At 41.5% G+C, this 26,861-nt stretch overlaps 1 protein-coding gene and 1 long non-coding RNA gene across 2 annotated transcripts; both read left to right on the top strand.

The window, feature by feature from the left end:
- Window positions 1-1,577: 1,577 nt before the first annotated feature.
- LOC108897980 (uncharacterized) lies at window positions 1,578-12,076 on the top strand. Its single transcript, XR_001963377.2, has 3 exons — window positions 1,578-2,042; window positions 9,914-10,191; window positions 10,920-12,076. It is a non-coding gene; the product is annotated as an uncharacterized LOC108897980 (long non-coding RNA).
- Window positions 12,077-20,209: 8,133 nt separating this feature from the next.
- syf2 (SYF2 pre-mRNA-splicing factor) lies at window positions 20,210-25,414 on the top strand. The gene is made up of 7 exons (XM_018697786.2): window positions 20,210-20,313; window positions 20,655-20,753; window positions 21,040-21,165; window positions 21,433-21,550; window positions 22,958-23,048; window positions 23,653-23,751; window positions 24,994-25,414. Exons 1-7 carry the CDS (start codon window positions 20,296-20,298, stop codon window positions 25,157-25,159), a joined length of 717 nt encoding a protein of 238 aa, XP_018553302.1. The 5' UTR covers window positions 20,210-20,295; the 3' UTR covers window positions 25,160-25,414.
- The last annotated feature ends 1,447 nt before the right edge of the window (window positions 25,415-26,861 follow it).

Below are 26,861 nucleotides of genomic sequence, written 5' to 3'. Positions count from 1 at the left end.
AACCATATCCCCTCCACCAACCTGCGCTCCCCCACCCCCCAATAAAGACACTGGTGCCTTTTTTCTACAAGAGCTCCACCTACTGTATTCCAATGTCAACATGCTTGCTAGCAACTGTTGATCACACTTGGCCATATCTCACATTCCATGGAGAGGTGTTGGTATGTTTCATGTTGATGACTTAGGTGGGTGACCTTTTCCAGGGAAGGCCTAATCTTACCGGTAGTATCACTTGCAAAACTACTTTATGCATCAAAACCATATTATATATATACATATTATCTTATGCTGTTGATGATAGAAAGGTTTATAGTTGTGTTTATCTCACCTCTGCTTTCAAAGCATTAGATTCAACTTTGAGAATTTCAGTACACTTGCTATTTTGCTGCCTGTAGTCTTGCAAAGATGTGCGAGAAACTGTGCATCAGTGCCTCTCCGGTACATTTCAGAGAAGGCTTTCACAAACCACTGGTAAAAATGTTTGTCTCAAGTTAATGGTCCTCTCCTCACACTTGAGACCAAACAGAACAAACAAAAAGCACTTATGTCAAACAGCATTCTTCATTACATAGGAAAGAGAATGTTTTATTAACTCTAAATAAGCCCCACACCTATCGTAAACACCTATATTACTGTAATGCTATCATTAAATGAGCGAGAAGAAGCCTTTCAGCTTGATAAACAGCAAACAGCTCTCCATTTGCCTCTGACTAAAATGATTTAATGGCCCGATTGAATTAGTGAAATTAAGTTGTTGCTTCAGTCCCAATGTATAAGCAGCCAAGCCTGAGCCAAAGGGAACTTACAGTATGACATCTAACTCCAGGTAATGGTATAGTATGGAGGCCCAAAAATAACAAAATAGTAATAATAAGGAAAGCTTGTCAGACATGTCAAAAAATATAATGAATGTAAAACACAAATACATTTCAAAAATGTAGCTTTATTTTATCAACTGAAAACAAAAAGTCTTTTGCTTTTTATATCAACTGGTTTTAGGTTAATGGAATATAAATCTTGCAGGATGGAGTATAAATCTTTATATTTCTTTTTACACACCAAGAGGATCATTTACTTCTGTAATCAAGTTTATACTTGTCTGATGACCTTAAATGCCATTTTCTCAGTTTCTGAACTCTATAGCCATTAAGATACACAATGTGACCTATTTTATGGAGTTCAGGTTTTATCAAGGCCTTGCTTACACACCCATAAATCTATCAGCTGCTTCTAATATTGCTGAGAGTAGATATACACAACGTCATTGAAGTATCACACTGCACCTTGTTTACTTTTGAATATCAAACGACTTGATTTGAGCCAATAAAGAACCCACATGCCTTCATGTGTGGGAGGACTCCCAGGTCTGCTCTCATACTTCTGGTTAACCATTATCTTACATAAGGTTTAGCATGCTAGGCCGCAGCCCAGATTGGGCCTGAAATAGGCGGTTGATGTGAAGAGTGTGTGTGGGGCACGAGCAGCATAAGTCGGCTCCAGCGGATCGACGTTAGCTGCAGCACCACCACCACCAGCCCTGCTTGGAGTATTTTTAACTGTCAGCACTAAATGCCTCATTCAGCCCCAGCATACCCCCCCACCCACCTCGTAACCTCAGCCAGAATACCTTCACTTCTGTGTATACAGCACCACAGGCAGGCTTGCCAGCTGTTTACACATGCGCACACATACTCAGACACACACACACACACTCTTACACATACTTAAAAAACACAAATATGCAGCCGGCTTTCTCTGCTACACACACAGACAAACACTCAGACACAGAACACATCTATATAAACTCAGGCTCCATGAAAACATATTCATATTTTTGCAAATGTAGTCACACAAATAGACTCTTCCACTCATACTGTACACACACACACACCATGTGATTTGGCCTGGGCCTGTTCCGTCTGTTGGCGAGTTAGAGGAACGGAATGTGTAAGAAACGGTGCCCACACATCGAGCAACCGCCCAACACTTGAGTTGGCATCGCACACACAGCGGGGAAGTGCAGCGACTGAACAGCAGGAGAGGTATGCAGACAAATAACCTGTCTTTATTAAACAATACTGTTAATTAAGCACACTCTTTCTCACCTTCTGTCTCACTTTCAATCACTGGATCAAGGAGATAATGGGTGGCACTATGTGACGAGACGATGGTTATCTGTGAGAGCCAGCCTGAGGGCAGTCAATCATTTTGCTGAGACAGGTTTATGACTTCTAATGAATTTCTCCCACGCCACCACCAACACTAGATATTCAAAAGCAGCCAGAAGAAGTTTTTGTCTCCAGGCTGAAATCTGAAGGCTTGTATTTGGCACTTAACTGAAGTTGCACTCTCTTGGCAAAAGAGCCGGAGCTTTTTCTTGGGCGTGGATGTGATCTGAAATCGTCTCACAGTAGACAGCCATTGTTTTTCCACACCTACTATCAGAGATGTTTCAACATTGCATCACCTTGCGCGGCGTACACACACAAACACACACACACAGCCGCCTCTCAGCTTTCCCCTCTGTTAGCTCCTGAGTCTGCTCGGTGCTAATGAATGAACGAGGGGGAGCTGTGGCTGAGTTGCTCTGTATTTTTAGGGCTGTGTGCCTGTGGTCTATGTGGCCGGTCCCATTCAGAGGAGCCATGGGGGGATATTTTTGGCCACAGCCTGAGTTGAGTCCAGGCCCACACAGAATCGCTGACAGGCGCAGGCAGGGAGGAAAGAGGGATGTTTTCCTATTCGGAGGAAACCAGGCCTGATTATGGAGGGGAGAGAGAGAAACCAAGAGAAAAGGCAGATGACTGTGTTTGAATTTGAGCTTGTGTGGAGCAGAGATGAAGGGAGAGAAAGGAGAATTTTTCTGATTTCCACACCCTTCCTCTTTGCATATCTGAGAGGCTTTTAATTTGACATTTGAGTCTAATGAAGAAAACAAAGTGCATTATTTGTCATACGGTTACCAACTTTTTATGGTTAATTGTTAATGCTGGCTAGTGACAGACTCACACAAGGTCAAAGCAACTGCACACCACATTCACATGCAAATTAAAACAAAATAATGATAATTACAGTAATTGCTTCCCAGTTTTATATTATTCTTTCCCTCTGCAGTTGGTTTAGTCCATATTAATGATATTAAAGATAACCATAGTCTTATTTATACAGCTCTCCAGATGCTATTTCAGTTGGCTCACTGATTGGAGCGATTTGCATGCTCCATGTAATGTGGATACAGCTCTCAGGCTATGATTCCCCATATTAATATTTAATTGCCATCAAAGTGTGTTTTCAAAGTATAGGGTGACGCTCCGATCTCTCAGCCCAGTCACGATAGAGCTGATTCCGGAGCAGGGAGAAGAGCGTAGTGCGGTTCCAAAGAGACGAGTTTTCGGTCATCTTATCCCTCCCTCCTCACGCACTGGCACCTGTAGCGCCTCTCCAGCAACAGTAAATCACGTGACCATTTCCTCGCGAAGAAATCCTAATCCTCGTGCCAGATCCGTCCAGGGCGCAAGCAGCTGCCTCGGCCCAAGACATGTTGAAACCCGAGGCGACAGCATTAAGAATTAAAAACGCTAGAAAGTGGTCCCTGTGCGCGCCTTGTTTTGTCATCAATGTTCCATTAGTGTCACTTTATTCCACGCCTCCCCTCCTTCTCCCCTCTGTGTGTTTGAGTCAATATCGGGAAAGCCGGCCCGTTTCTGCCCAAATGGTTACAATATACCTTCTTCACGCCTAAAGAGCTGACAAAGGTTATTAGGCTGACCTGCGCTATGAGCACTGGACAAGGCTGCAACAGATATGTATTCCCAAGCCCTGGGAATTTGCTCAGAGAGTCTTGAGTGTTAAAGGACAGGGGCATGTTGAAGTCCATTAATTATTATGACGTTGCAAGTGAAACCACCTTAAAATCTAGATTAAGTCAAATGCACATTGACTCACATCTCTCAGTAGTTCTTTCCTTTGCAGTTATCCTTTAATATCTTGGTGTACCCAACTTCCTGGACAGTGGCCTTGGTGTTTAGAGGGCTGTCCTCCAGCAGGAAGTGTCATGGATATAATACCTATGTGCGGCTCCAGCCAGTGGCCAGTGTGGTGATGTTGATACAGCAGCAGACCTGACACACAGCTGTTGTTTATGATGTGGCTAGCCCAGGTGGACGGGCTATGGCCACAAGCCAACCTCACCCCGAATCCACAGATCTATAGTCCCGACCAGAGCTGTTTTTGAGTCTACGGGGAGGGGACAAGTCAGGTCTGTCCCAGCAAATCCCGAGCAAAGTACAAGCTCCTTTTAAACAAGTCCAAGGCAAATCTTATCACAAAGAAATTGCAAGTCACAAGGCAGGTCATAAAGCTCTTTCAATTGAGAGATCAAGTTGAGATCAAGTCCCTCAAATGGCACCATTGACAGTGATGTCATACCCTGTGCTTTTACAGAGGTAACTAGAAATGATAAAATGTGTCTTGATTGTGGTGACTTTAATTCTATGTGTAAATCCAGATTGTTGTGGGTGCATATTAACATATAAAATGATTGACATCAGGAACATTAAAAGCCTTTCTCTACACTCACACACAACCTCATATTGTGCAAATTAGAAAACCTTCAGTCTCCAGGTTCAGTTTCCTAATAATCTCAAGAGAGAAGTTTATATGTAACCAGTAATTTACTAAGAAGTTTCCTGGAACCATTATTATATATTTATTATATTGAAAATGGAGTGAAAGTGCACTAGGCACTGTCGGTAAAGGCCTCCCAGTTTATTTAACTTTCTAAGAAAAAGTCCCGTAATTATATAGCAGTTACATGAAAATAAAAGAGGTCAGTTTGATTGAGTTCATAAGAAGCTGTTAATGCCTAAAAATATTCTTCTGGAAACAACTGTCAGGATTCTGGATTTATAATTGGAAAAAGTGAGACAGAGATCCACTTAATAACCCATGTAAGGGATTACAGTTTATTTAAATGCTCTGCTATATTTCTAATGCGAGCATCATATGTCATCAATATAAATAAAGCAAATGACAGTTTTGACAGTGACAGTTTTCAGACTCAAAAACATGAATGACAGGCCAGTCTGTACAAGCAGGTTTTCAGAAGCTGTTTTAAATACAGACCAAACTGCTGATAATGTCTGTAAGAAGGCTGTATGAGTATCGGAGCCACAGTGGGAAAAGCTTTGTCACCCTCACTGTTAAATGTAGATTAAGGGACTGGTTCAGCATCCTTCCTGTACAGTGTTGTAAGTCTTGACATTATGCTTTTTCACTTACTTTCCAAGAGTTAGATGAGAGGATTGATACCATTCTGACACATGTACTCTAAATACAAAGCTTGAGCCAGGAGACAATTAGCATAGCATAGCAAAACTGGTCAGTTTTAGAGGTGGTGAAAGACTTTTTTACCTTTGGACAGAGCCAGACAGGGTGTTTCCTCTGCCTTCCAGTCTTCATTCTAAGCTAAGCTAACAAGCTGCTGGCTGTTTCTTCATACCACACAGACATGGGAGTCATATGGGAGTCATATCGATCTTCTCATCTGACTCTCAGCAGGAAAGCAAATAAGCATACTTCCCAAAATGTCACACTGTTCCTAGGGTTGCAATTAAATATCATCTGACAATGAAATTAGTTGTTAAACTATATTTTAGTTGTTAAACTATACTACTTAGAACCACCTATTTTTACTATATGGTTGTTTCAGTTGTTCAAGTAATTAGAACATACTGCAGGGACATTTCATAAGATATTACAATATACAAATGAACTCTTTCTAAGCAGTTACCAAGAAACTAAGGTACACAGAAAATCAAGATATTATCTGCTGTTTAGAGACAGCTAAGGGCATTACGCTCTAAGAAACTTTCAGTGTTGTGTAATATGAGAATTAGAACCTTTATATAGTTTTTTTGTTTTTTGTTTGTTTGTGATATATCAGATTTGTGAACCCATGAGCATCTGACATCCTAAAACATTGTTAAAGCCGATGGCTACACATACAGTGAATGCACTGTACTGATATGTATCTCCACACACAAGCACAAAGGCAGTAACAGAACTCTCTGCTCCCTGGCCTTCGAGTCATCTAGCTACATCAATAAATACAGCAAAATAGCATTAGCAATAACTTCAACTATATGACCAGGCTCTAATATGATAGAATTAGTATCAGTGTTTTAAGGTTTGGCCATTTAGGTGAAATTCTAAGCCGGGCAGGGAGTAATTTGGACACAGGGAAAATTGATTTTGACCATCAGCACTTTCTCATTTTCAAACAGCGCCTGCGGCTAAATGGGTTAGCCTGTTAAGCACATTACACAGGTAGCTTCTCCTTTCCTCCCCAATGATTATGTGTCCGCCTTGAGCAATTGATATTTCTTGCAAATAAGAAAATTATCATATTCCATGACTGGAAAGAGAAATTAGGGCCTGCTGTTATGGAGTAGAGTCTCTGGACTGAGAGAGCGAGGCTGAGGTACATTTTTCTTTTCTTTTTTCTTTTTTCTTTAAGGGTGGGGTGTTCATATCAAATGTCCTAAGCTATATTGGAGTTGGGGCGCTGTCAGGCCTCATCAATAAAAATATACAGTGATAGACTGTAAGTGGTGGAGGGGGGGACAAGGAGGGATGGAGGGACGCTGAGACAGAAGGACGGGCTTTTACCCTCTGCTGAGGCAGAAAAAGCTGGGAACATATACAGTAGGGCGTGTCATGAGAAAGCTGTAATTTCACCACCAAAGTGTGCATTGGTCCCATAAATCATAAATCTAGTAAAATAAGCATTTTATCTAAATCATATATATTTTTGTATCGTGTATTGCTAAATCAATCTTAAAATAACTAGATTCTCTTTCTTTGTAGTGTCACCTCTAACCTGACCTATCTTATCATTCCATGTAAACAAAGAAGCCCAGTAATGATCAGTGGACAGTAACACATTGGCTTGGGGCAGTCAGAGAGGCCATGAGGCACCAGTTGCTAGCAATGAGGTGTGTGCCTCGATGTGGGTTATTGAGTCAGTTCAGTGGGGCCATTCCCTGCACTGCTCCTGCCCTGTGGCCTGAGAGGCTGTCTGCAGTCTGTAGCTGGAGCCCCTGGCGGTCTAAGTGGAACCACATGGGGGAACCTGATAGCAGCATTTGGCCAGAGGAGAAGTTAACCTGGGCAGAGCAGCAGACAGTTGCAGATGAATGGTCACTGCCGCCCGGCCTGACCCTCACACATACACAATGTCATCATACAATGTCATCTCGTTCACATACTCGTAAATATGTAAGCTTGCAGACATGCCTGGACACACACTTCCTCTCACTTGCCCTCATGTACACACCTCATCCATCCTACACCCTCTCAGGGGTTTCTGCGGCTGCGGTGCCCTCAGGAGTGGCCGACCGATAAGGAGCATTTACTGTAGGGCCAGTCGGCATGCGAACAACACCAAACACACTAATGGGAGGGAGACAAAGCCACAGGCCACAGACATCCAGTAAACAGCAGACCACAGTCCACGAGATGTATGCTCTCTCTTCCATTTGACCATTCAGGTACACCAACCAGAGTTGTGACTTCCTCAAGTCTTCTGTGTGTTACCACTTGCCATACGACCTGGGTAACTTGAGTAACTGTCCGCAGTGGGCTTGTATATACCAGCAAAGGGCCAGCTACTGTGTGATAACAATGTCATTAGGTTGGTTGCTCTCTTGCACCTCAGCACCATGATGGATATTTAATTGGGAGGCAGGAATAATCAGTCTCTCTCTGTCTCTCTCCCTCTATCTAATGTACTCTGCAGCCATGTGCTTCCAGTTAAGTTGGCGCTCAGCCCCGAGCAGAGGTTAAGTGAAACTACCTGCTCTTCTGTGTCTGGCGATTATTTGCTTTGTCCGCGGCACCGCCAGATCATAAAACACTTGCGTCCACTTTCCTCCTGCTCTCAGAGTCCCTGAGGTTCATTATTGTTACGCCTGGACGTGTGGCTGTACAAGGCCGCCTTTTTAATGTCTCGCTGTGACAGCCCACTGAGGGTTTCACTAACAACACGTACCACAGGCCAATATTTCAACAGCACTTCAAACCTTTCCCAAAAAGATTTCACCCCCCCCTTCATTTACGCAATATTGATGATCATCAGTCTGGAAGTGATACAGTAAATAATGAAAAATGAGGTTTCTGCAGGCAAATGGGATGAGACATGAAAGCGAACTGTAGTGCTGGCTCTGGTTTCCTGTCTGAATGGCTGTTAATTAATGGAGCAGACGAAGGCCATAATTCTTCACTGGCCTGAGACTGCCACAGTGCCAGGCAGTTCAGCGATCACAATCATCTACATGCTGCTGGCCTTATGCTTACATTGTTTTAGAGCAGCACATTTTTTTCTATTCAAAGTATTCATGTCTATTAGTCTTGGGGGAAACCTAAGCCACTCTCACTCTCTCCTTTTTGCCCCACACACACTCGCAGAAACAGAGAAACAGACAGATAGGGAATCTGAAACAGTACATCTTAAGAAGATCAAGCCTTTTTCACCCCCTATCAGTTTGGAAAGCCAGTCCATTCTAAATGATTTCCAAAACCGCAGGTGATTCGTCTCCGTCTCTCCCCTCAACTTCATTTTCAGGATTCAAAGATCAAAAGGGCACACAGCTTGTCTAAGATGAGCTCTAATCGCTTGAACTCCAGCGAAGTCATTAAATACAGTAGTATGGATGTCTCTGCCCCAGTGCCAGCTGAAAACAGCCCGCTCTAAATTTCTGCTCTCTTTAGCAGACGCCACTCATGGGGAAACATTGGCGCCTCCCATAGACTGTGATTAAAGTAAATGAATGAAATAAGATACAAGGAAATTGAAATGATTAGTTTTTATAGTAACCACGACGACTGGCAAGGCCCTGCCGCCTCAGAACAGGAACGACTGAGCCAATAAAGCAATTGCATTTAACTGTAAATGAGGGGGTGGGCAAACAGGCGAGGAGGGTATGAGAGCAACATAGCAGAGTAAGACAAAAATTACATTGATTATGTAATCCAACCCATGGATTTCTCTATGAAATATGGTCGGCTTTCAAACATGGTTGAGGTATAGTCAGAAATCCCCTAAACAATGTCTGGTTTCGATCACTGACAGACACTGACATTTTTGTCTGGGCAAGAATGTAATTTCCACCAAATTACCACTTTGACATCACTGAGTTTTTCTGGAATGTGCACGTTAAACCTGCAATAACTAATTTTTAGTCGTGAACACAACACACAACATGTGTTATTACCTTACACGCTGATAGATTGTTAACAAACACAACTGTCAGAGCTACATTAGGATTCATTTGGAATATTGTTCACTCTCCTTTCAGCTCCATATTTGGTCTCCATATTCTGAAATATCAGCTTTTTAGCAAGCTAATAGCTGCTGGCTGCGACTGAAAACATAACAACAGCGAGGGTGAATCAAAACAGTGAAATTGTGGGCAGGAAAACCAAAACACTGAGCGGAAAGACACTAAAAAAATAGCAAATTCATCACAACGAGCAACCACTTTCACATGCAACCACTTTCCATTGTTAGTATAAAAATATTGAGCTGCTTTATTATTCATCTTGCTGCAGCTTCACATTTGACCTCAGTGATGACAAAAAAAACTGTAGGTAAATTGTAAACAAGTTGTTTTGATTAGTAGAGTATTTAAAAAGCTGGATTCTTCCCTCACCATAATGAGTAACCAGTCACTCTTGTGACTTATTCCCACAATATAATGTATATTTCTTTTTATAGACTGAATTCATACATGTTTTATAACAGGCTGTTTTTAGAGCCTTGGCTTGTTTTGCACTGTCAGCTTCACTCTTCCTGGCTGTATTTCTTTCTTATTTTTGTATTTTTACACCTCTGTCTCCCTCTCTGTGTCCTTAGGCGTGGGTGTAAAAGGGACCACATTCCCAGTGGGGACAGTTAAGTCCCTCACAAGGGGAAGCAATCAGACCCAAACCTCCAAATGATGAGTGTCGTCTTCCTCCCTCCCCATCCGGCCGGAGCCTGCAAGTGGTGGTTGGTTTTGTCCCATCCTCGCCACCGCACTTTGGGCTGGGGTTCCCCACTGAGAACCCACACGCCTGTGCTGGAAGGGCAGGGATAATGAGACACTATGGGGACAACAAAGGCATCTGCCCCTGCTCTTAGTCATATTGCAAGTATGTATGTGAAATTCCCAACCTCAAATATAGTATGCAGAATCAGAGTTTGGACAGTGACGCTGCTGAGTGGCAAATTACAGATGTGGTCATGGTGAAAAAGTGGTATAGTTCATTGAATATGCTTGCTAGCACACATGAAGTAGCAATTTAAAACATGACTGAAACTATAAATACTCACATTAACAACTGTTTTTCCAATCTTTTTGTGGAGCCTTACGTTATAGGATAAATAGTGCAGGATGTATTTTCAGCTGAATGCTGTGTGTCATTTTGTGTGGTATCAGAAAAGGAAATGAAACACAGTATCTAACATTTTAATGAATGGGGCATTAATGGCCTCAGAAATATTCCAAAACCAGTCATGAGGAAGCCTCATAAACACTAACAGAGGAGAGGAAAAAAAGCCAGAGAAAATGCATGGACGATTTGTGCAATAATTAATCACATACGAATTAAAACAGTCCAGTCAATCGACCGCTCCTCACACTCATCACACAACCACCAACCCACACAACCACCATCACCCTCCAGTGCATCTCTGGTGTTTGATCCCAGGCCTGTGTCCACCCCCAGCCCCCCTATTGCCCTCTTTCATCCCCCACCCACCTGGCATGAGAAGAAAGGCTGCCTCTAAACACGGTACAGAGTGGGCCGGGCCCAGCGGGCATTGTGCCATGCGTACATTTCCACATTCTCTCATTGCCTGTGCTGTGTTTCCTCTCCAGAAGCCATACATCAGCCACTGCTGGGCCAGCGCCTCGCCCTGCCCAGCTCCTTTCCGCCTCGCAACATGACTACAAAGCCATGGGCTAAATGACAGGAGTGGAGACGATGCACAGCATGACGGGGAAAGAAGAGAGGAGAGGTGGATATTTAACATGGAAGTATTAAAAAGAACATAAGCAGAAATAAGGGCACAGTCAAAAGCTCTCTGGTGAATTAAAACATTCAGCTGTATCAATGGGTGCCTCGCTATGAAACTAGGAGAGGGTGTGGATGTCATGGCTGGTTGCCAAGTTGGAAGCTTCAGGGCTTCCTAGTAGGGCACAAATTGTCACATGCACCAGTGGCCAAACCCAAACCACCATGACCAAGGGTGGAAGTGACATCATTCTCTATGGCTTGGCAGGCAGGGATGATGGCATTATAATAGCGATGGCGTCGTGCTGGAGGACCGAGCCAAGAATTGGTTAACCACTGAGGAAAAGACATGGGGGCGCAATGAAAGACAAGAAAGGAAAGGGAGGATTTGTCTTGTTTGTCAGGTGAAGGTTAATTGATCTTGTTTTAGCCTTGCTAACAGCATGGCTTCATTGGTGGTGATGTCGGTCGGTCAGTCAGGAGACCCCTTTGGTCCAGACTGAATTATCTCAGTCATTATAACATGGATTGCTATGAAAATTGATCCAGATATCCATGATCTCCAGAGGATGAATCCTACTGACTTTTCCTGTAGTGATCCCAAGAAGTCAGACTTTTCACTTAACTTGAAGTATCTCAACATCTACAGGATGGATTGGCACAAATATTTCTCCAGATATTCATGGCTATCAGAAGATGGTTATGGTTATGGTTTGCTGATCACCTGACTTTTCCTCTGATCCAACCACGAGGTTAACAATTTTGGTTTTGAATGAAATGTCTCAACAGCTATTGGGTGGATTGCTAACCAGTTTGGTTCAGACATTTCCCCTCAGAGGAGTGGCATGGTGGTGCAGGGGTTTGAACCTATTTCTGTGTGGCTTATGCATGTCCTCCCTGTGCCTGCATGGACTCCAAAGGGGTTAACTGGTGACTCCAAATTGCCCATAGGTGTTTGTCCCTATATGTTAGCAATCTGACATTAGCATTGAGCTTAAAGCACCACTATGTCTAAATACATTCTCACAGCACTGCTAGCTTGGTTGTGGACTCCTAGTCTTGTTCACACAAGGTTAAATATACTGCATATATTAAATGTGGTAGTAAAAAAATGTGTATCATACATTGGTAACAAAAGAATTTCTACTCTGAAGAATGTAGCATGTTGTAAAGATTTCAGCAGTCAAATAACCAGTTAACTGAGTAATTATTAAGTTGTATTTAAATGCTGTGAAAGGAATGTCCATCTAAACACCAACATTTTTGCTGAGTTGTTTTTATTAGCCCAGTACAAATCGGCAGCAGCTTTACCAAATGCTCTCAGGATACTCAGCACTGGGGCTCTCAAACGAATGATACTCCCGCAGCATCCTGAATGTGTGTTTATAAACAAGACTCAATATTATTGTGATGTCTGAGCTGAATTCGATAGATTCCTTCTCTGTCAGTTGTGCTTCCGCTGCAATACGATCCGAAATTACATTCAACAGCAACAGGAGACGGGCACGGCTCTTTCTCTCTGCTGTAGCGCACTTGCTGCATCTCTAACTTCATCATAGGGGCTCAGAGGGGCTCGCGAGGGGCCATGGGAGTCTGAAAACACCCTGGTCCATTACTCAGAGTGAGAGGATAACCTGGAGTTAGAGTGTCTTGGCTACCTCCATCAGAGTCCCATGTCTGGCTAGAAACGTTCCCTCAGAGGCTTTTGGCTTTAATGGACTCTGCTAAACGCATTCTCTCTGTATATTACCTTTAGGATTGGCCCCTATCTGGTTTCTATATACTCTGTTTACACATGTTTCAAGCTTGTAATGCCTAATGTTGTCTTTTCCTCTCCATTTCGTCCCTCCACTTCTGCAAATATTCCTTTTTAATCTTTCTCTTCGTTCCTGTGTTTTTGTTTTTTCCTGCTTGATATAATTCTCTTTTCCCCCACATGTCTGAGATTTAAAAATGGACCTCCAGTCTGAATTTGAGCTGAATATTTTCCACAGCACTCCGTCAGCTCCTCCCAAGAGGGTCAGATTATAGCCCACATTAGGGGAAACACCTCATTCATTCACACACATAACCCTACATCAGTGCAGATTGTCTGACTGAGACAGTTCATTGACTCTGGAATATCCGTCATTGTTTTCTCTGTCCTGTTCAGTGCTCCCACGTGTGCGTCTGGTTTTAATGACTGCGAGTCGCCCACAGACCCATTATAACTTGACGGACCAAATAGTGCCAATACCACACTGGAAATTTTTACACTTTAAAAAAGCATTTTTTCAGTCTGTTCTAACACCAGCAATTGCTTTTGTCGTTAATTGTATTTGGTTGTCATGGTTTGGTTGCATGCCATGGCTCTGTCCTCCCCTCTTTCCTCTTCTGCCTCTAAGTCTGATTTATCACTTTTGTGTGCATAGAGTAGTAACCTCTCCTGTTACCTCAGACCTGACATTCCTCACCTGCCCAGCAGTCGTCACTATTGAGTTGTCGACTCCTTATCAACGTCACAATTTTTTTTTTGGGCAACTCTCAGCCAGTATTTATCAGGATGACTGTGACCTCCATCTTGTATCCCTTGTTGTATCCCTGCACTGATGACTTACTGTCTCCCTTTTGACTACTGACTACTGCTACAGTGAAACTTTGATTTGTGTTCTGGCAGATGAGGTGATACTGGAAGCCTGTAAATTGTGTGAAACAGCTCATAGGATAGGTTCCTCACAGTTGGAGGGCAAATTTCAGCACTATTAAGACAGTTTACAGTTGGCCATTGCCATTAATTTACAAGTCAGTGTTCACCAAAGTTCACATTTTTAGCTTTAAACACATGAAAACCACAATATAACACATTTTAGAAAAGAGACCAAACTTCATAGAAAGATCAGAAATTCAGAAGAGGCAATGTCCATGTCTTTAAAGGCCCTATATTTAAGTTTTTACTATTGCTCTATAGCCAGCATTAACAGCTATTTACTTACCAGTCTAGAAGAAATGCTTTTGGTTCAAATTCAGCTGTTGCTGACATGACTGAGCCTGTGGTCCTCTGGTTTTATTGACCTGCTGTGATTTCTTGTTGTGGTTTGTAAGCCTGCCTTTTGACCAAATAATAGCTGTTTTTAAAACACATGCTTTGTTTCTGAATCAGCTTTTAGGTACCAGATCTGTGAACTGGTCTTATAGTTTCTGTATCAAAATGTTCTGGAGCTTAGGGTGAGGATTTTTTTCCCCTTAAATTGCCATGACCCACAATCAATTTCATAAAAATGTATAATTGTTTTTTAAATTAATAATTAATGAATGAGGGACTGATATCACAAATCCTACTTTTGACATTCCCAGGGGAAAATACTCTCCACCTTGAAACTGACTAAATTAACATTTTCTGCCTCACAAAATAAGTTTGTTCATGAATATAAAAGATCTTTTTAAGCCCTAAATAGTTCAGAGAATAAACCATGCTGACCACGAAGAAAGAGCTCATTTATCACTCAGCAGTTCACAGTGGTGTTGTTGTTGACACTTGTTTTAGATACTTGGCACTGGTTGGTTCATCATCAGATTTGGAATTAGATCATCTGTGCCTTGAACTCAAGATGAAAGGAGCCACTGCAGTTTTTGTGCTAAACAGATTGTTAGTTCTCAAAGCACGATATTGGGTGGGAATGGGATTCAGCCACATGCATTTTGACACGTGTGTGTGTGAGTCTATATGTGTGTGTGTGTCTTTGTGAAGTTATTTGATCTGGCAACTGATTTTGCGTGTCAGGCTGGGGACAGATCGGGAAGACTGTTCGCCTTCACAGCTGCATGTCCAGAGGCTGTTGACTAGCCACCTCTTATCACAGCCCTCTACAACAGCATATTGTTTGGCCAAGTGAGAACTTCACTCTCTCATTAAGGTCACTGGGTAAGAGGATGGGAACTCAGAAGCGGAAACCCATGACACTTTTGGGTGCCGCTCAAGGGAATACACTAGTGTTGAACTTGTGTGTGGGTATGGTGGTGAATGGATGCTTCACGGCAGATATGAAGCCCAGTGCTTTCATCTGTGGTGAGAACTCAAATCTATGGGTGATTGTGGCTGTGAGAAACAGAGACGCAATTGCATAAGTGAGAATAAGCATGAAAATGTGGCCTTTTTATAAATATTATCAATCTAATTTAATAGAATTGTCGTTTCTGGTAAACTATCAGGGAAATGCCTCCCTCTTGTGGTAAATGGGAGTTGAATAGGCTGTAGGAGAGAAAATGGCTTCAGCCAGTGGCTGTCATCACCTCAATATACTTTTCTCCTCAGGATGAACATCTCACAAACACTTCCCTCTGATAGTCCCACTTGGCCCCACTTACCGGAATCACTCAAACTTTTTTTATTGCCGTCCTCTGAGTTTATATTGTTGTTGCACTTTAATTTTGATCAGTAATTATGATCATAAAGTTTGTGGATCAGTCTGAGTTCCTTTGGATGACAACACAGGAGACATCTGTGTGCCCGCAATGCACGGGCCGCGGAGCTGCTCTCCCTGTGGTTGCTGCTAGTGGAAAACCCATAATGGCCTTTAATTGGGACTTTAATTGTGTGTGGTGGAGCAAAAGCATCGACTACAAAACTGGTGGTATTTGAGTGCATACATGCATCTTTTGTGTAAGTATACGTGTCGCTCACCAATTCCTGTTCCTCTCTTGGTCTGTGGATTGCTTCAGCTGCAATCAGAGCCACTACCGTGTCAAATCGCATACATCACCATCTACATGATATTAGTATCATTTTGCCCACGGGTGGAGATGGTAATCGGTGAGTCATGCTCAATAAGGACACACATACACTGGCATTTGTGCTGCCACAAAGATGCATTTGGTGTGGGCTGTTTTACAAGGACTCCCATCCAAGTAGCTTTACGTTCACTCTATTTATACTTGCCCTTTGGATATGTCTTAACAGCAGCAGCTTTGAAATCAATGGGAAGCATTTTGACTGCAAGGGATGGCTGATAATGATGTGCTGTGAGGAATGTTTCAGCTGAAAATTTGCTTGATGACATATGACCCTGTGAGAGATTGTATTTTCTCCCTTAGAACATGTATAGCTGCAGTGAGTATTTGTACTTATCTTGGCAACATTTCAGACAGATCCTCTCTGAACATCTCCAAAATCCTATCATCACCCAATATTTCATGTTAACAAGCCTGCTATCCAACATGGACTAGATACTACAGGAGGCATGTCAGAGAATCCTGAGGGAGAGAACGGATGGAAGGGAAGAGTAGTATAAATGGGGTGGAGAAAAGGGTAGCAGGGCATGTGTTGAACACACTGAGAACCAGAACAAGAGGAGGAGTGTAGAGGGGAGGAGGAGGAGGGAAAGGGGAAGCAGAGAGATGAAACAGGACGGGTTGTGCCTGTCATGATTATACTGGCACCAGTGGGAACATTTGGATGAGATGGAAAACAAGACGCCATCTTGTGTTCCATTCATGTCTGCGGCGCCTTGGCCTCTGTTCCTTATACATACATACACACTCACATCTCCAAATTCACACAAAACACACACTGGCAGAGGGAGGCAGGAGCTTGTGGTTCCAGTCCAGTGACAGCGGGCCTGTAGTCAGGGTGGCGACGCTTCAGGAGTAGCTCCTCGTATTGGAGAAGCATGTTTGTGTTGGCCCTGAATTAATAACTTTTCATTTAGTGCGGAAATGACAGGAATAGTAATTAAGGAAATGGAATGATTTTATTGGCCATGATGTTTATATTAAGTTCCAGATGTGAAGCAGCTGCCTGCGCAGCAAGAGGCCCCTGCCCCCCCATGTGCTATCTAGAGGAACTCTTGTTAAGAGCAAGATAACAGCCCTGTTCAAATGTATTTCAGCATGTACAAAAACATATAGTATCTCATTCACAGCATGTAACAAACTTAAGTAATATTGTGTCCGGTTTGATTAATGGGAGACAGTTATGAAGTACCACGAGGTCTGGTCTGTATTTATAAATGTGCCCCTGAAGTGCAATTTATTTGCAGATATAATGTTACTCTATTTCAGGCCTGATGTGCCTGACTGGAAAAGTTAATATTGAGGAGTGGCTGTTCAGCATTTTTGGGTGGCCCCGACACATGTGAGATACACATCGTAGTGCGCTAAAGTTCAGTATCCTTTAAATGGCAGTGACAGCATTACTGAGATCACATTACCTGACAAAAAGCCAATTTGTATTTCAAATTTAGATCAAACCAATCTCTACTGAAACTCATGACGCTGTTGTCAGGCCCATGACAAGCACTGGCACAGGAATGAACAGAAAGACTTCTTTCCCTTTGCCTTAACTAAACTGTGGCCAGAGTATTGTCACCGTATGTACCCTCAGTAAACGCCCACACATACTGTAGTTGTTCATGTTCCTATTGTGCAGGTGGTATAATATAGCTTCTGTGTAGCAGGTCCCCAAACAAATGTAAAGTTATAGCTATCACTACAGGAGTTCCTGCTAACCAGCATTCCTGTTCATTCCCAAGCAAAACATACTGGAGCTTCCTCATCAGTGAGTGAGTGCACCCTGAGGGGAGTTTAGTTAACATAAGAGAGTACTTGAGATCTGTAAAAGATGTGTGAACAACATTAACAAAGACATCACAGTAACAGCTTTTGAAGCTTGTTTTTTATTGATTCGTGGAAATTTAGTTTTATGTGTGTGTGTGTGTATGTGTGTATATGTATGTATATATATATATATATATATATAAATATATATACACACCACCCTGAAAGTCTCTGTTCCTGTTGTTTTGTAACTGTTTTGCAAACTGCCATTTAAATTGAAATTAGACGCAGAGGAAGTGCTATTTTGCTTCATTTTCTTTTCTTTTTTTTTTTTTGGTTACTTTACTGTTTCTCTCTCTTACTCATTTGTGAGCCATTTATTATGAAGATGTTTTCTCTTTTGCATGGTAGCAGTCGAGCCCTGCCCATTACTGTAGCCAATGATGTTTTGTTCTGTTGTGATGTGCTCCCATCTGGTTTCCAGTGAAAATGCATCACTCCATTAACATTGCCTGTGATCTAGAGGATGCTTTAATCTAAGACTATAAACTCCACTTAATTACATCCTCCAAAAGAGCTCTATTAGTATAATGCAATCAAACAGGGAGGACATCCATTTTTGCAAGTCAAACATGCACAAATGGCTCTTGAAAGTGTTTACTTTCGTCTTCTGATCAGATCATAGAATCATATTTGGGGAGGCCTGATTCATACTTGGGTTTTTTGTGGGTCAAAAACAAGATGCATTGGTAATACATATGAGATTCCACTTCTCTACAGGGAAAACGACCATAACAATTGAGTTTAGGAGAGTCTAAACAGACTCTCTGTGTGGCACACTGATGACTTTATGCTTGACCTTTCATGCCTCTCACTGTATAACCTCCAGTCATATTCATAATTGCAGCTTGTGTGCGTCATGCCAGTTTCCATTAGTCTAGCAGTATTTTTCGATGAATTTCGACTTCAAAAGGAAGCGAGGTGGCCTGGTTTAAAGTTATACACAAAGACACAACTGTAAAATGCAAGATGCCTGGCAATTACTTTTGCCACAGTGCTATGATAAAAAGAGCTGACATGCAAACAACTAATGTAACATTACAGTAAATAATTACATGTCTTTTGTGGTGATATAACAGGTTTGTCATCATGCTTTATATCTAATAACTTGAATTTGTATATATATATATATATATACATTTACCAGTAATCCATGCCTGCTGCCCAGGTGCAGTGAGGGGATCATGACATAAGGAGTAGCAGAGGCAGGAACTGGGGCATTCTTGAACATGGTCTGAGGTTAAATCAGTCAAACACACACAGGATGATAAGGTGTTCTGTCTAGGATTGAGGAACTGGAATTTAGCATTACACTGAGTTAGTAACCTTTGAATGTTGACTGCCCTGCAGGATTAAGTCTGGAAGGCGCTAGCAGCTCATGTTTTTGTGTATGTCTTTGTTAATGTGTTAGCACATGTGTCTTGGGACATTTTTGTGGCTAGTAAGCCTTTGTGCTTTTAGTAAGAAGAACTTGTTTTGCTACTTTGGTTCAGCATCTTTAATCCCAGTTTTGATGGTATTTTGATAGCTGGAATTTTCGAAAGGCAAAGCATTTTGAAGATTGTTGTTTTGTCTAGCTGCAGACCACTCAGTTGGACAGTTGAACACTGGTATTAATTTTGTGCTCAACATTTTAAAATGTTTTTTTGGGTCGGGAAGCGAACATTTAAGTTCCACTGTTCCTTGCAAAATCCAAATGTCTAAGAAGGATGTTATTCTTACCACCTTACTGACACATATCAAACCCTCCATGGTAAGAGACATACTTACTCATGCTGTCTTACATGCCTTTGTTTATCTATCTTTTACATTTGCTATTAGGTACAGGATGAAAGAAGTTCATTTTTTCTATTTGTGCATTTGTATTAGTTGCAAGGCGCTCATTTATGTACAGTAACTGTAAGTCCCTTCCTCTCTGCCTGCTGCTTGTATGGCTGGTTTAGCTTCCTCAGGAGCCAACAACACACACAGGATAAAATTGGATCTTAGCCCATTTAAATTAACTAATTTCACAGCATTTCATTTTACAAAATGGGAATGTGTTTGTAGGTGTTTAGGTGTGTTCATAGGCTTCATCATCAGCAGTAACCACAAGCAATAACCAGGGCACCTGTACAGGTCCTACAAAGGGGAAAATATTGGTCAGAAGTTGGACTTGATGGTATATATAATGAATATATATGTTAATTATGTGACTGTAAACAAAACAGATATCACAGTAGCAGAATGCATGACTTTATTCTTTATCAGTGAAAGAAAATATTTGTTTGTTAATATGTGAAAGAAATGCAGTTCATACAATTATTTTTCACCCACACAAATGATGAACACTGATTTTTTTTGTGATACATTTCACATAAGAAGAAAGGAAAAATATTAAAGATTAGAGGAAAGACTGTACAGTGATGTTATTGGACAAAGAACATAAAGAAAGTGTTTGGTTGTTGTGTCAGTTCAATCCACTGAAAAGAAAATTACTTTAATTAAATTACCATGTTTAAATAAAGAGATATAAGTCTCTCATCAAACGTACATTTATTAAAACATTTCTGTCAAGATAAGAAAACATAACCGTTTCCGTTTACTGTCTTTTCAATTTCCGGTATAAACGTCACACTTTCCGTCTTCTTCCTCCGTGTAAGCATAACAATGGCGTCCTGTAGTGAGGTTAGTAGTTTCTTTTTAATTCCTAATTACTCCGTTATTTCACTGTTGTGGAAGATTATAGTCGATTGATATATTTTTGAGAGCGACGTTTCGTATCGCCCGAAGACACGTTGTTTCTGTCCCACATTTGTTGATAATCTCGTGTTGTTTGCTAAGATAACCGATATTAGCATGTGCTAGTTAGCTAATGCTAGCTCGTCACATCTCGTTCCTTCGCTGTCAGCGTTATTTTTGTCTGGTGATTTCGGCTATCTTGGCTATAATAGACTACACTTGACTAATAAACGTTTTGTTATATATGACACTTTCCATAGATAATAGCAGCTGTGGTTATTTTACAGGAAACTGCTTCGGCCACTGAGGAGGAACCGACTGAAACTCCTGTGTCCCAAAAGAGAGAAGCGAGACTACGAAAATTTCGAGAGTTACATTTCAAACGGGTGAGTTGTTTACCTTACCTGGTGAAAGTATTTTTATAGTATAGAGACTAAATCTAATGTGTCCCGATTAAACTATAGACTGACACACAGCTATGAACAACACGAATAGCACTGGTAATATTTAAACGTCAGTTCAAGAAGTGATCTGGCTCCAAAAGTAATTGTGCTTATGTTATGCACACCTCCAGAGCTTCGGTGTGTATTTCTGATAGACCCACCTACACGCGGCTGCTTGTACAACGTAAATGTTCATCAAATGTTCATCATGTGTTGTTTTCCACTACAGAATGAAGCTCGTAAGCTCAATCACCAGGAGGTTGTGGAGGAGGACAAGAGACTGAAACTCCCTGCTAACTGGGAGGCTAAGAAAGCTCGACTGGAGTGGGAGCTTGCTGAAGATCAAAAGAAAAAGGTGGATTAGTCTAAATATTGATTATAGTATTCATAAACTCGATAGTGCTCTGTATATTCAGTAAGATGACACATTTTGTTGACTGGGCTGGCAAGATTTTTATCATTAACTAAAATAACAGTGTAAACAGCTAGCAAGAACTCAGAGTTGTCTTTTCCTAGATTTCTGACACCCTCTTTAGAGGGTAGAAGTTAGAAGTTTACTGAAGACTTTTCAGCCTCCCAAACTACATTTCCTTTATTAATATAAATTATATTTGGCTGTCAGGAATGTGCTGAAAGAGGGGAGGAGTACGACAGAGTGAAACTGCTGGAAATCACTGCTGATGATGCAGAACGGTGGGAGAGGAAGAAAAAGAAGAAGAACCCAGACACAGGATTTGCAGGTTGGTGGCAGTCTCCAGTGAACATAGTGTTCTCTTTGATTACACTTGGTTCATATGGGATAGTATGAAACCTGTTGTGAAGTGGGAACAAATTCATTAGTACGGACTGTAACTCAGAGTTAGTCAGCCTGGTCTTTTCAGGCCTGCCCCTACCCCCCCGTTTTTCTGCAAAATATCACAACTGTATTGCTTTCAGATAGCTGTGACTAGCTGTTATTTGCTTGTTTTCTGTCAGTGCATCTAGCATACTGATTCGTGAGTGTGGCTGTGGTCCTGCTCTTGAGAATGATATTAATATATACTCATCTGGCAGCATCCCAGGTGTGGGAGAGTTGAAAGGCCATCCTTATTGTGGTTTACCCTCTACTTGACAGCTTTTTTCCTAACTACCAACCTTTAACCAGAACTTCTTATGTTACTTTTCCATTTTCAAAGAAATTAAAAAATATTCACATTGCTCCAGTCAGTATAAAATACAAAAAAAAACTTGGAGCACAATGACTCGGCCTCCTGTATTTAAGTCTCAAAGATCAGTACACAAACTTTTCAACTGACTTCTGTCGATAGGAGGAACCACTGTCACTAGCCTCACCTTCACTTTAACAAATGATTCATTGTATGAACCAGAGAAGCTCAAAGTACATACTAAAGAGTGCAGTCTTATTTAGCTTTAATTGTTAAAAGGGACCTAAACTGATTACACATTTCTTTATTGATCAGAGGAGAACGTGTTTCTGTCCCATTCACACTTAATGTAATTGTTGAACACACTGCAGAGGCTGTTGCTTAATGACTATTGACTTTGGAATCCCTTGGCAAGCATTTAAAAGTCACATCAAGGTGGCAAATGGTGATTAGATCAAACTGTTTTATCTGAGGTGTGGGTAACTCTCATGTCACGCCAAAGATCTTCAGTCTGTTCATTTAGTAAATAGTAATTTAATACAATTTACTATTGAGGAAAGTGGTGAACCTGGTGAATTTGTTGCATGTGATCGTTTGAGAAATTTCCCCATTTCATCACACCGTGAAATGTTTCTACTAAAGATGGCACTAAGCTCTACATAGCAACAGTGTATAGAGCAATACCGACTGCATGTAAGGACCCCTTGGGATATTAATCTTCTCAAATTGTTCCCAATTTAATCTACTGAAAAAAAGACTTGCTGTGTCTCCAAAATATGGCTGCCATCTGTTGCATCAAAACCTCCTCTGAATTAAAACCTCTGGGGAGAAAATTATCACCAGAGGGGCTTCAAGAGAGGAAGGGGAGGAGGAGAACTGCGCCACCGCCCCTCCTTAACCAGCCGCAGGTTGTGTTGCAGAGCCTCGTGCCTGCTTGTTGTTTGTTCCGGTAATTATAACTCAGTCAAATTTTCTCCTCTGTCTCGACACAATGGACTGCAGGTTATGCTGAGGCCCAATTCCGACAGTACCAGAGGCTGACCAAACAGATCAGACCAGACTTGGAAAGCTACGAGAGACAGCGGGAGGAATGGTGAGTTAATCCTCTGTCCCCTTTTTCTTTTGCTGTGATGGTGCAGTATGTGTGTCTGTCCAGATAGATGGACAACTCAAAATGGGAAGAAATGTCCTCTGGCACTGAAAGATTTTTGTGCATTCCCAGTAACAGGGCCGTAAAGATGATTCATGAGAACATCTCTGTTACTAAGACCGTAACTGTGAAATTTCTCGTCAAGTAAAATGAATTGTAACAATTTGCTTTGCGTAATCATCTTAGCATTCACTCATCACATGTGCACAAAGCATTTTCTATATGTTAACTGATGTACTCCTTCATGTGCCCTGGGGTTGGTGTTGGCATATCTTGACACTCCCAAAATCATTTAAAGATGTGAAAACGTTCACGCAACGTATACGCACCAAGGTCGGGGATGAGTTCAGCGCCTGCGGCCCTTAAAGGCTACCACATGCAGAACTGTGAATGATGCACCAACACATTTTGCCCTGAAGCCACGGCATCCTCTCTCATTAGGATGACCATAATCACAATGATGGAATAGAAAAGTCAATCAAAGTATGTTAAAATGGTGATTATCTGTGATTATGTATTTCTAATTCCTTTGCTGGTGCCTCCACAGCGGTGAGGACTTTTACCCCACGTCCAATAGCCTGATCCATGGCACTCACGTCCCCACAAAGGAGGGCATTGACCGCATGGTGGAAGATGTTGAGAAACAGTAAGTCATGCTCCGAAACCGACGGTAAAAGAGAGATGCCATATCCTCTCCTGACCCCTCTAATAATTTTCATCTCCGTCTCTGTCTGCCCATTAAATATTAGCCAGACTCACTGGGCAGACCGCTAAGATAAACCTTTGCTGAGTACTAACTAACTGTTCTTTAATTTCTGCTCTCTGTGGACCTTGCCAGTGAGAAATAACAAGAGGCGCTCTACCAGACTAACAAGCTAAACCGTAATGATGGGAAACTTTGACAAAATAATGAACTGTACATAAGGCAAGTCATTAGTCGTACATGTAAAATCCTCTTCAACAGAATTTCATCGTTCCATGACTTTATTTACGAAAAGCATGGGTGAGCTCAGCACTGTTTAGGCCAACCTTGCTTATTATGATTGGCTCAAGCTATTCAAACAAACCAAAATGTTGTTTTTTTTATATCTCAGAGTGACAGTGGATTCAGTCGGACCTTTTTCTGGCACTGGCACACCACAAATATAGTGTGGAGATAGGTCTGGAAATATGAGACTATCTCAGTTGTAATAAATTATGTGTGGAAAGAGTGAGTTTGTGACCTCCTTGCCAGTTTGGAAGAGGGGGTTGTTTGTGTGAACCAGGGCCTATCTGATCTGCAGAAATCAGCCCCAGAGTGGAAAATTCAGATGCAAGCAGCTGATATGAGACAGTTCGTTATTATGTGAATAGGCCGATGGACCATCTGAAACAGAATATATCTCAGGCTCCTGGTCAGACCGTGTGTATAACCGTATCGCAAACAAATGATCCTTTATGAAAACCACATAAGAGTCACAACACAAAGAGATCAAATAGTACCTTCTTCCACTGGGTCTTTGTTAAGTTTTTGTCTTTGCTACAGAAGTCCCTTTCACGTTTGATTACCCTGGTCTTTCCCTGAGCTGTTCTGTATTTGGGACAGTCTAGGGCCTGTGTTAGAGATGCGACTGTGGGGCATTAGACAAGGATTCAGTTGCCAGGGTATGACGCACAACAATGCTTTGAAGACACAGTGAATCAAGACTGGGAGCTCACAAATTGACAGTATTTTCCTCTGAGTATGTATGTGTGTGTTAGGTTTTCCATTGCCACTCTCCTTGCCAAATTTAAACACACACCGCCAAATTATTGCCTGTAGCCAATTACTGTTAATGGATATGCCATGGACGGTGGCCATGTCGGTTTATGAAATCCTCCCTAAGCTGCTTTTATTTGCGATTGTCAGGATCGAGAAGCGGGCCAAGTACAGCAGACGCAGAGCCTACAACGACGATGCAGACATCGACTACATCAACGAAAGGAACGCCAAGTTCAACAAGAAGGCAGAACGCTTCTACGGCAAATACACAGCAGAGATCAAACAGAACTTGGAGAGAGGCACGGCCGTCTAGCAGGTCCAGTCACCTCATGTGGACATGTTCAGTTTTTTCTTCATTTAGGAGTCTTGGGTGCAGCTTTCTCTTCTGTGTTCTCTGGACTGTGTATTGCGAGGCAGTTTTTGAAACATTTTATATCATGCTGAGGTAATTATCTGTAAGATATGTAATGTGTGGTGTTTCTTTGTACAGTATTAGAAGGTAAAAACAACACTGTTATGAGTATTCTGATCCTTATTTTTAAATAAACCACTTCCAATTATCCAGTTATCTTGCACACTTGTTGGTTTCTCTGCGGCTTTTACTGCGTGTGGTCTCATGACAGAGATGTTCTGAGCGTGAGAATGAGCCACCATTAACTACCATTGAACCTCAGGGCATGTTTTAATAGAGGATACCATCTAAACGACTATTTTAGTGTAGGTGCATTTAGAAATAAGGAACCAACAACTGAGCAATTCAATTTATTCATTATCATCCATAATCTTAGTTCAACCAACTTGCCCCCAAGCTGCGACATGAGCAGGAAAGTCTTGTGACTGGAGAGGAGATAAAAGACATGAAAACAGGTTCCCATGCAAGTCTCCCATTTCTGAAATCCTGGCTGTCTGAATGTAGTGGCACTGCCCCCTCTACAGGGCGAACAGTGATTGGTTTGTGAAGCAACACTGAATCAACAAACACATATTCGTTATTACATTGTTAGATTTCACCTTGATAAGTCACCTTGTTTTTGTCAAGCACAGAGTAAATTTATGAGATGCCCCCAAAGGATAGAGTGCAGAGACGCCATGACACATGTTGTTTATGTTTTGCTGATGAAAGGTAAGGGGAGGTCCTCTCAATTATGCCTTTGATATCTGACTCTGCTCTCTAGCTGTTAGGGAGTGTATTAAGTGTTCAGGTTTATGATTGTGTTATTTTTGTAGTCTTATCTAATTCACCTGAGGATATTGGCTGGGAATTTTTGTAAGGAACAGCAGTGCATAAATTTACTGTTGTGTCTCACAGATGATCTGACACCTTTGATTATTTCAAGGCCAACTGCCAGTTCCCTATAAAGCAAAATTGGGGTTGATGTAAGCCTAGTAAAGATAAGAAAATGAGTGCATTAATAACAATATGTCAGCAGGTCAGTTTTTCCATAGACACAAAAGCCTGTAAGTGACTAAGTTGCACCAGTTTTTACTTTAAAAGAATCTATTAAAACATACAAATTCATCATGAACCCATGAGTCATACAAGAATAACTGGTAGAACTACAAAGGTCAACTCTATGAATATTGACACAGTTAAAGTCTCAAGTAAACAGTATCTGTGTTCCAGTGTCTTCTGGAACACAATCCCACTGTGTTAGGTATTTGCATGCTTTATCTCCAATCAGAATAATTAATCATAATCAACAGGTCAGTTTACAGCAGGAGACACGAAGTCTGGCAGTAAGACATATTCACAACAGTGTGATTCTACCATTTATCACAACACATTTTGACATGTATCTGCCTATCAGCCTGAAAAATCTTGGATGGAGTAAATTGTATTACTTACTCAATAGATAGTTATCTCCTCCAATAGATAAGTTACCCTCTTGCAATAATTCAGTAGTATTTAAACATATGCCAAGAACATGTCAAACTAAATACACAAGCTTTAGGGTAAGCAGCAGAGCAGCCACAACAGCAGATTATATCAAGTCATCCAAGAAGGAACATGTTCA

The sequence above is a fragment of the Lates calcarifer genome, linkage group LG19 (genome assembly GCF_001640805.2).
Source record: "Lates calcarifer isolate ASB-BC8 linkage group LG19, TLL_Latcal_v3, whole genome shotgun sequence".
NCBI classification, from domain to species: Eukaryota; Metazoa; Chordata; class Actinopteri; family Centropomidae; genus Lates; species Lates calcarifer.
Note: the sequence above shows the minus strand (reverse complement) of the source record. Positions and strands in the feature narration are given on the sequence as shown.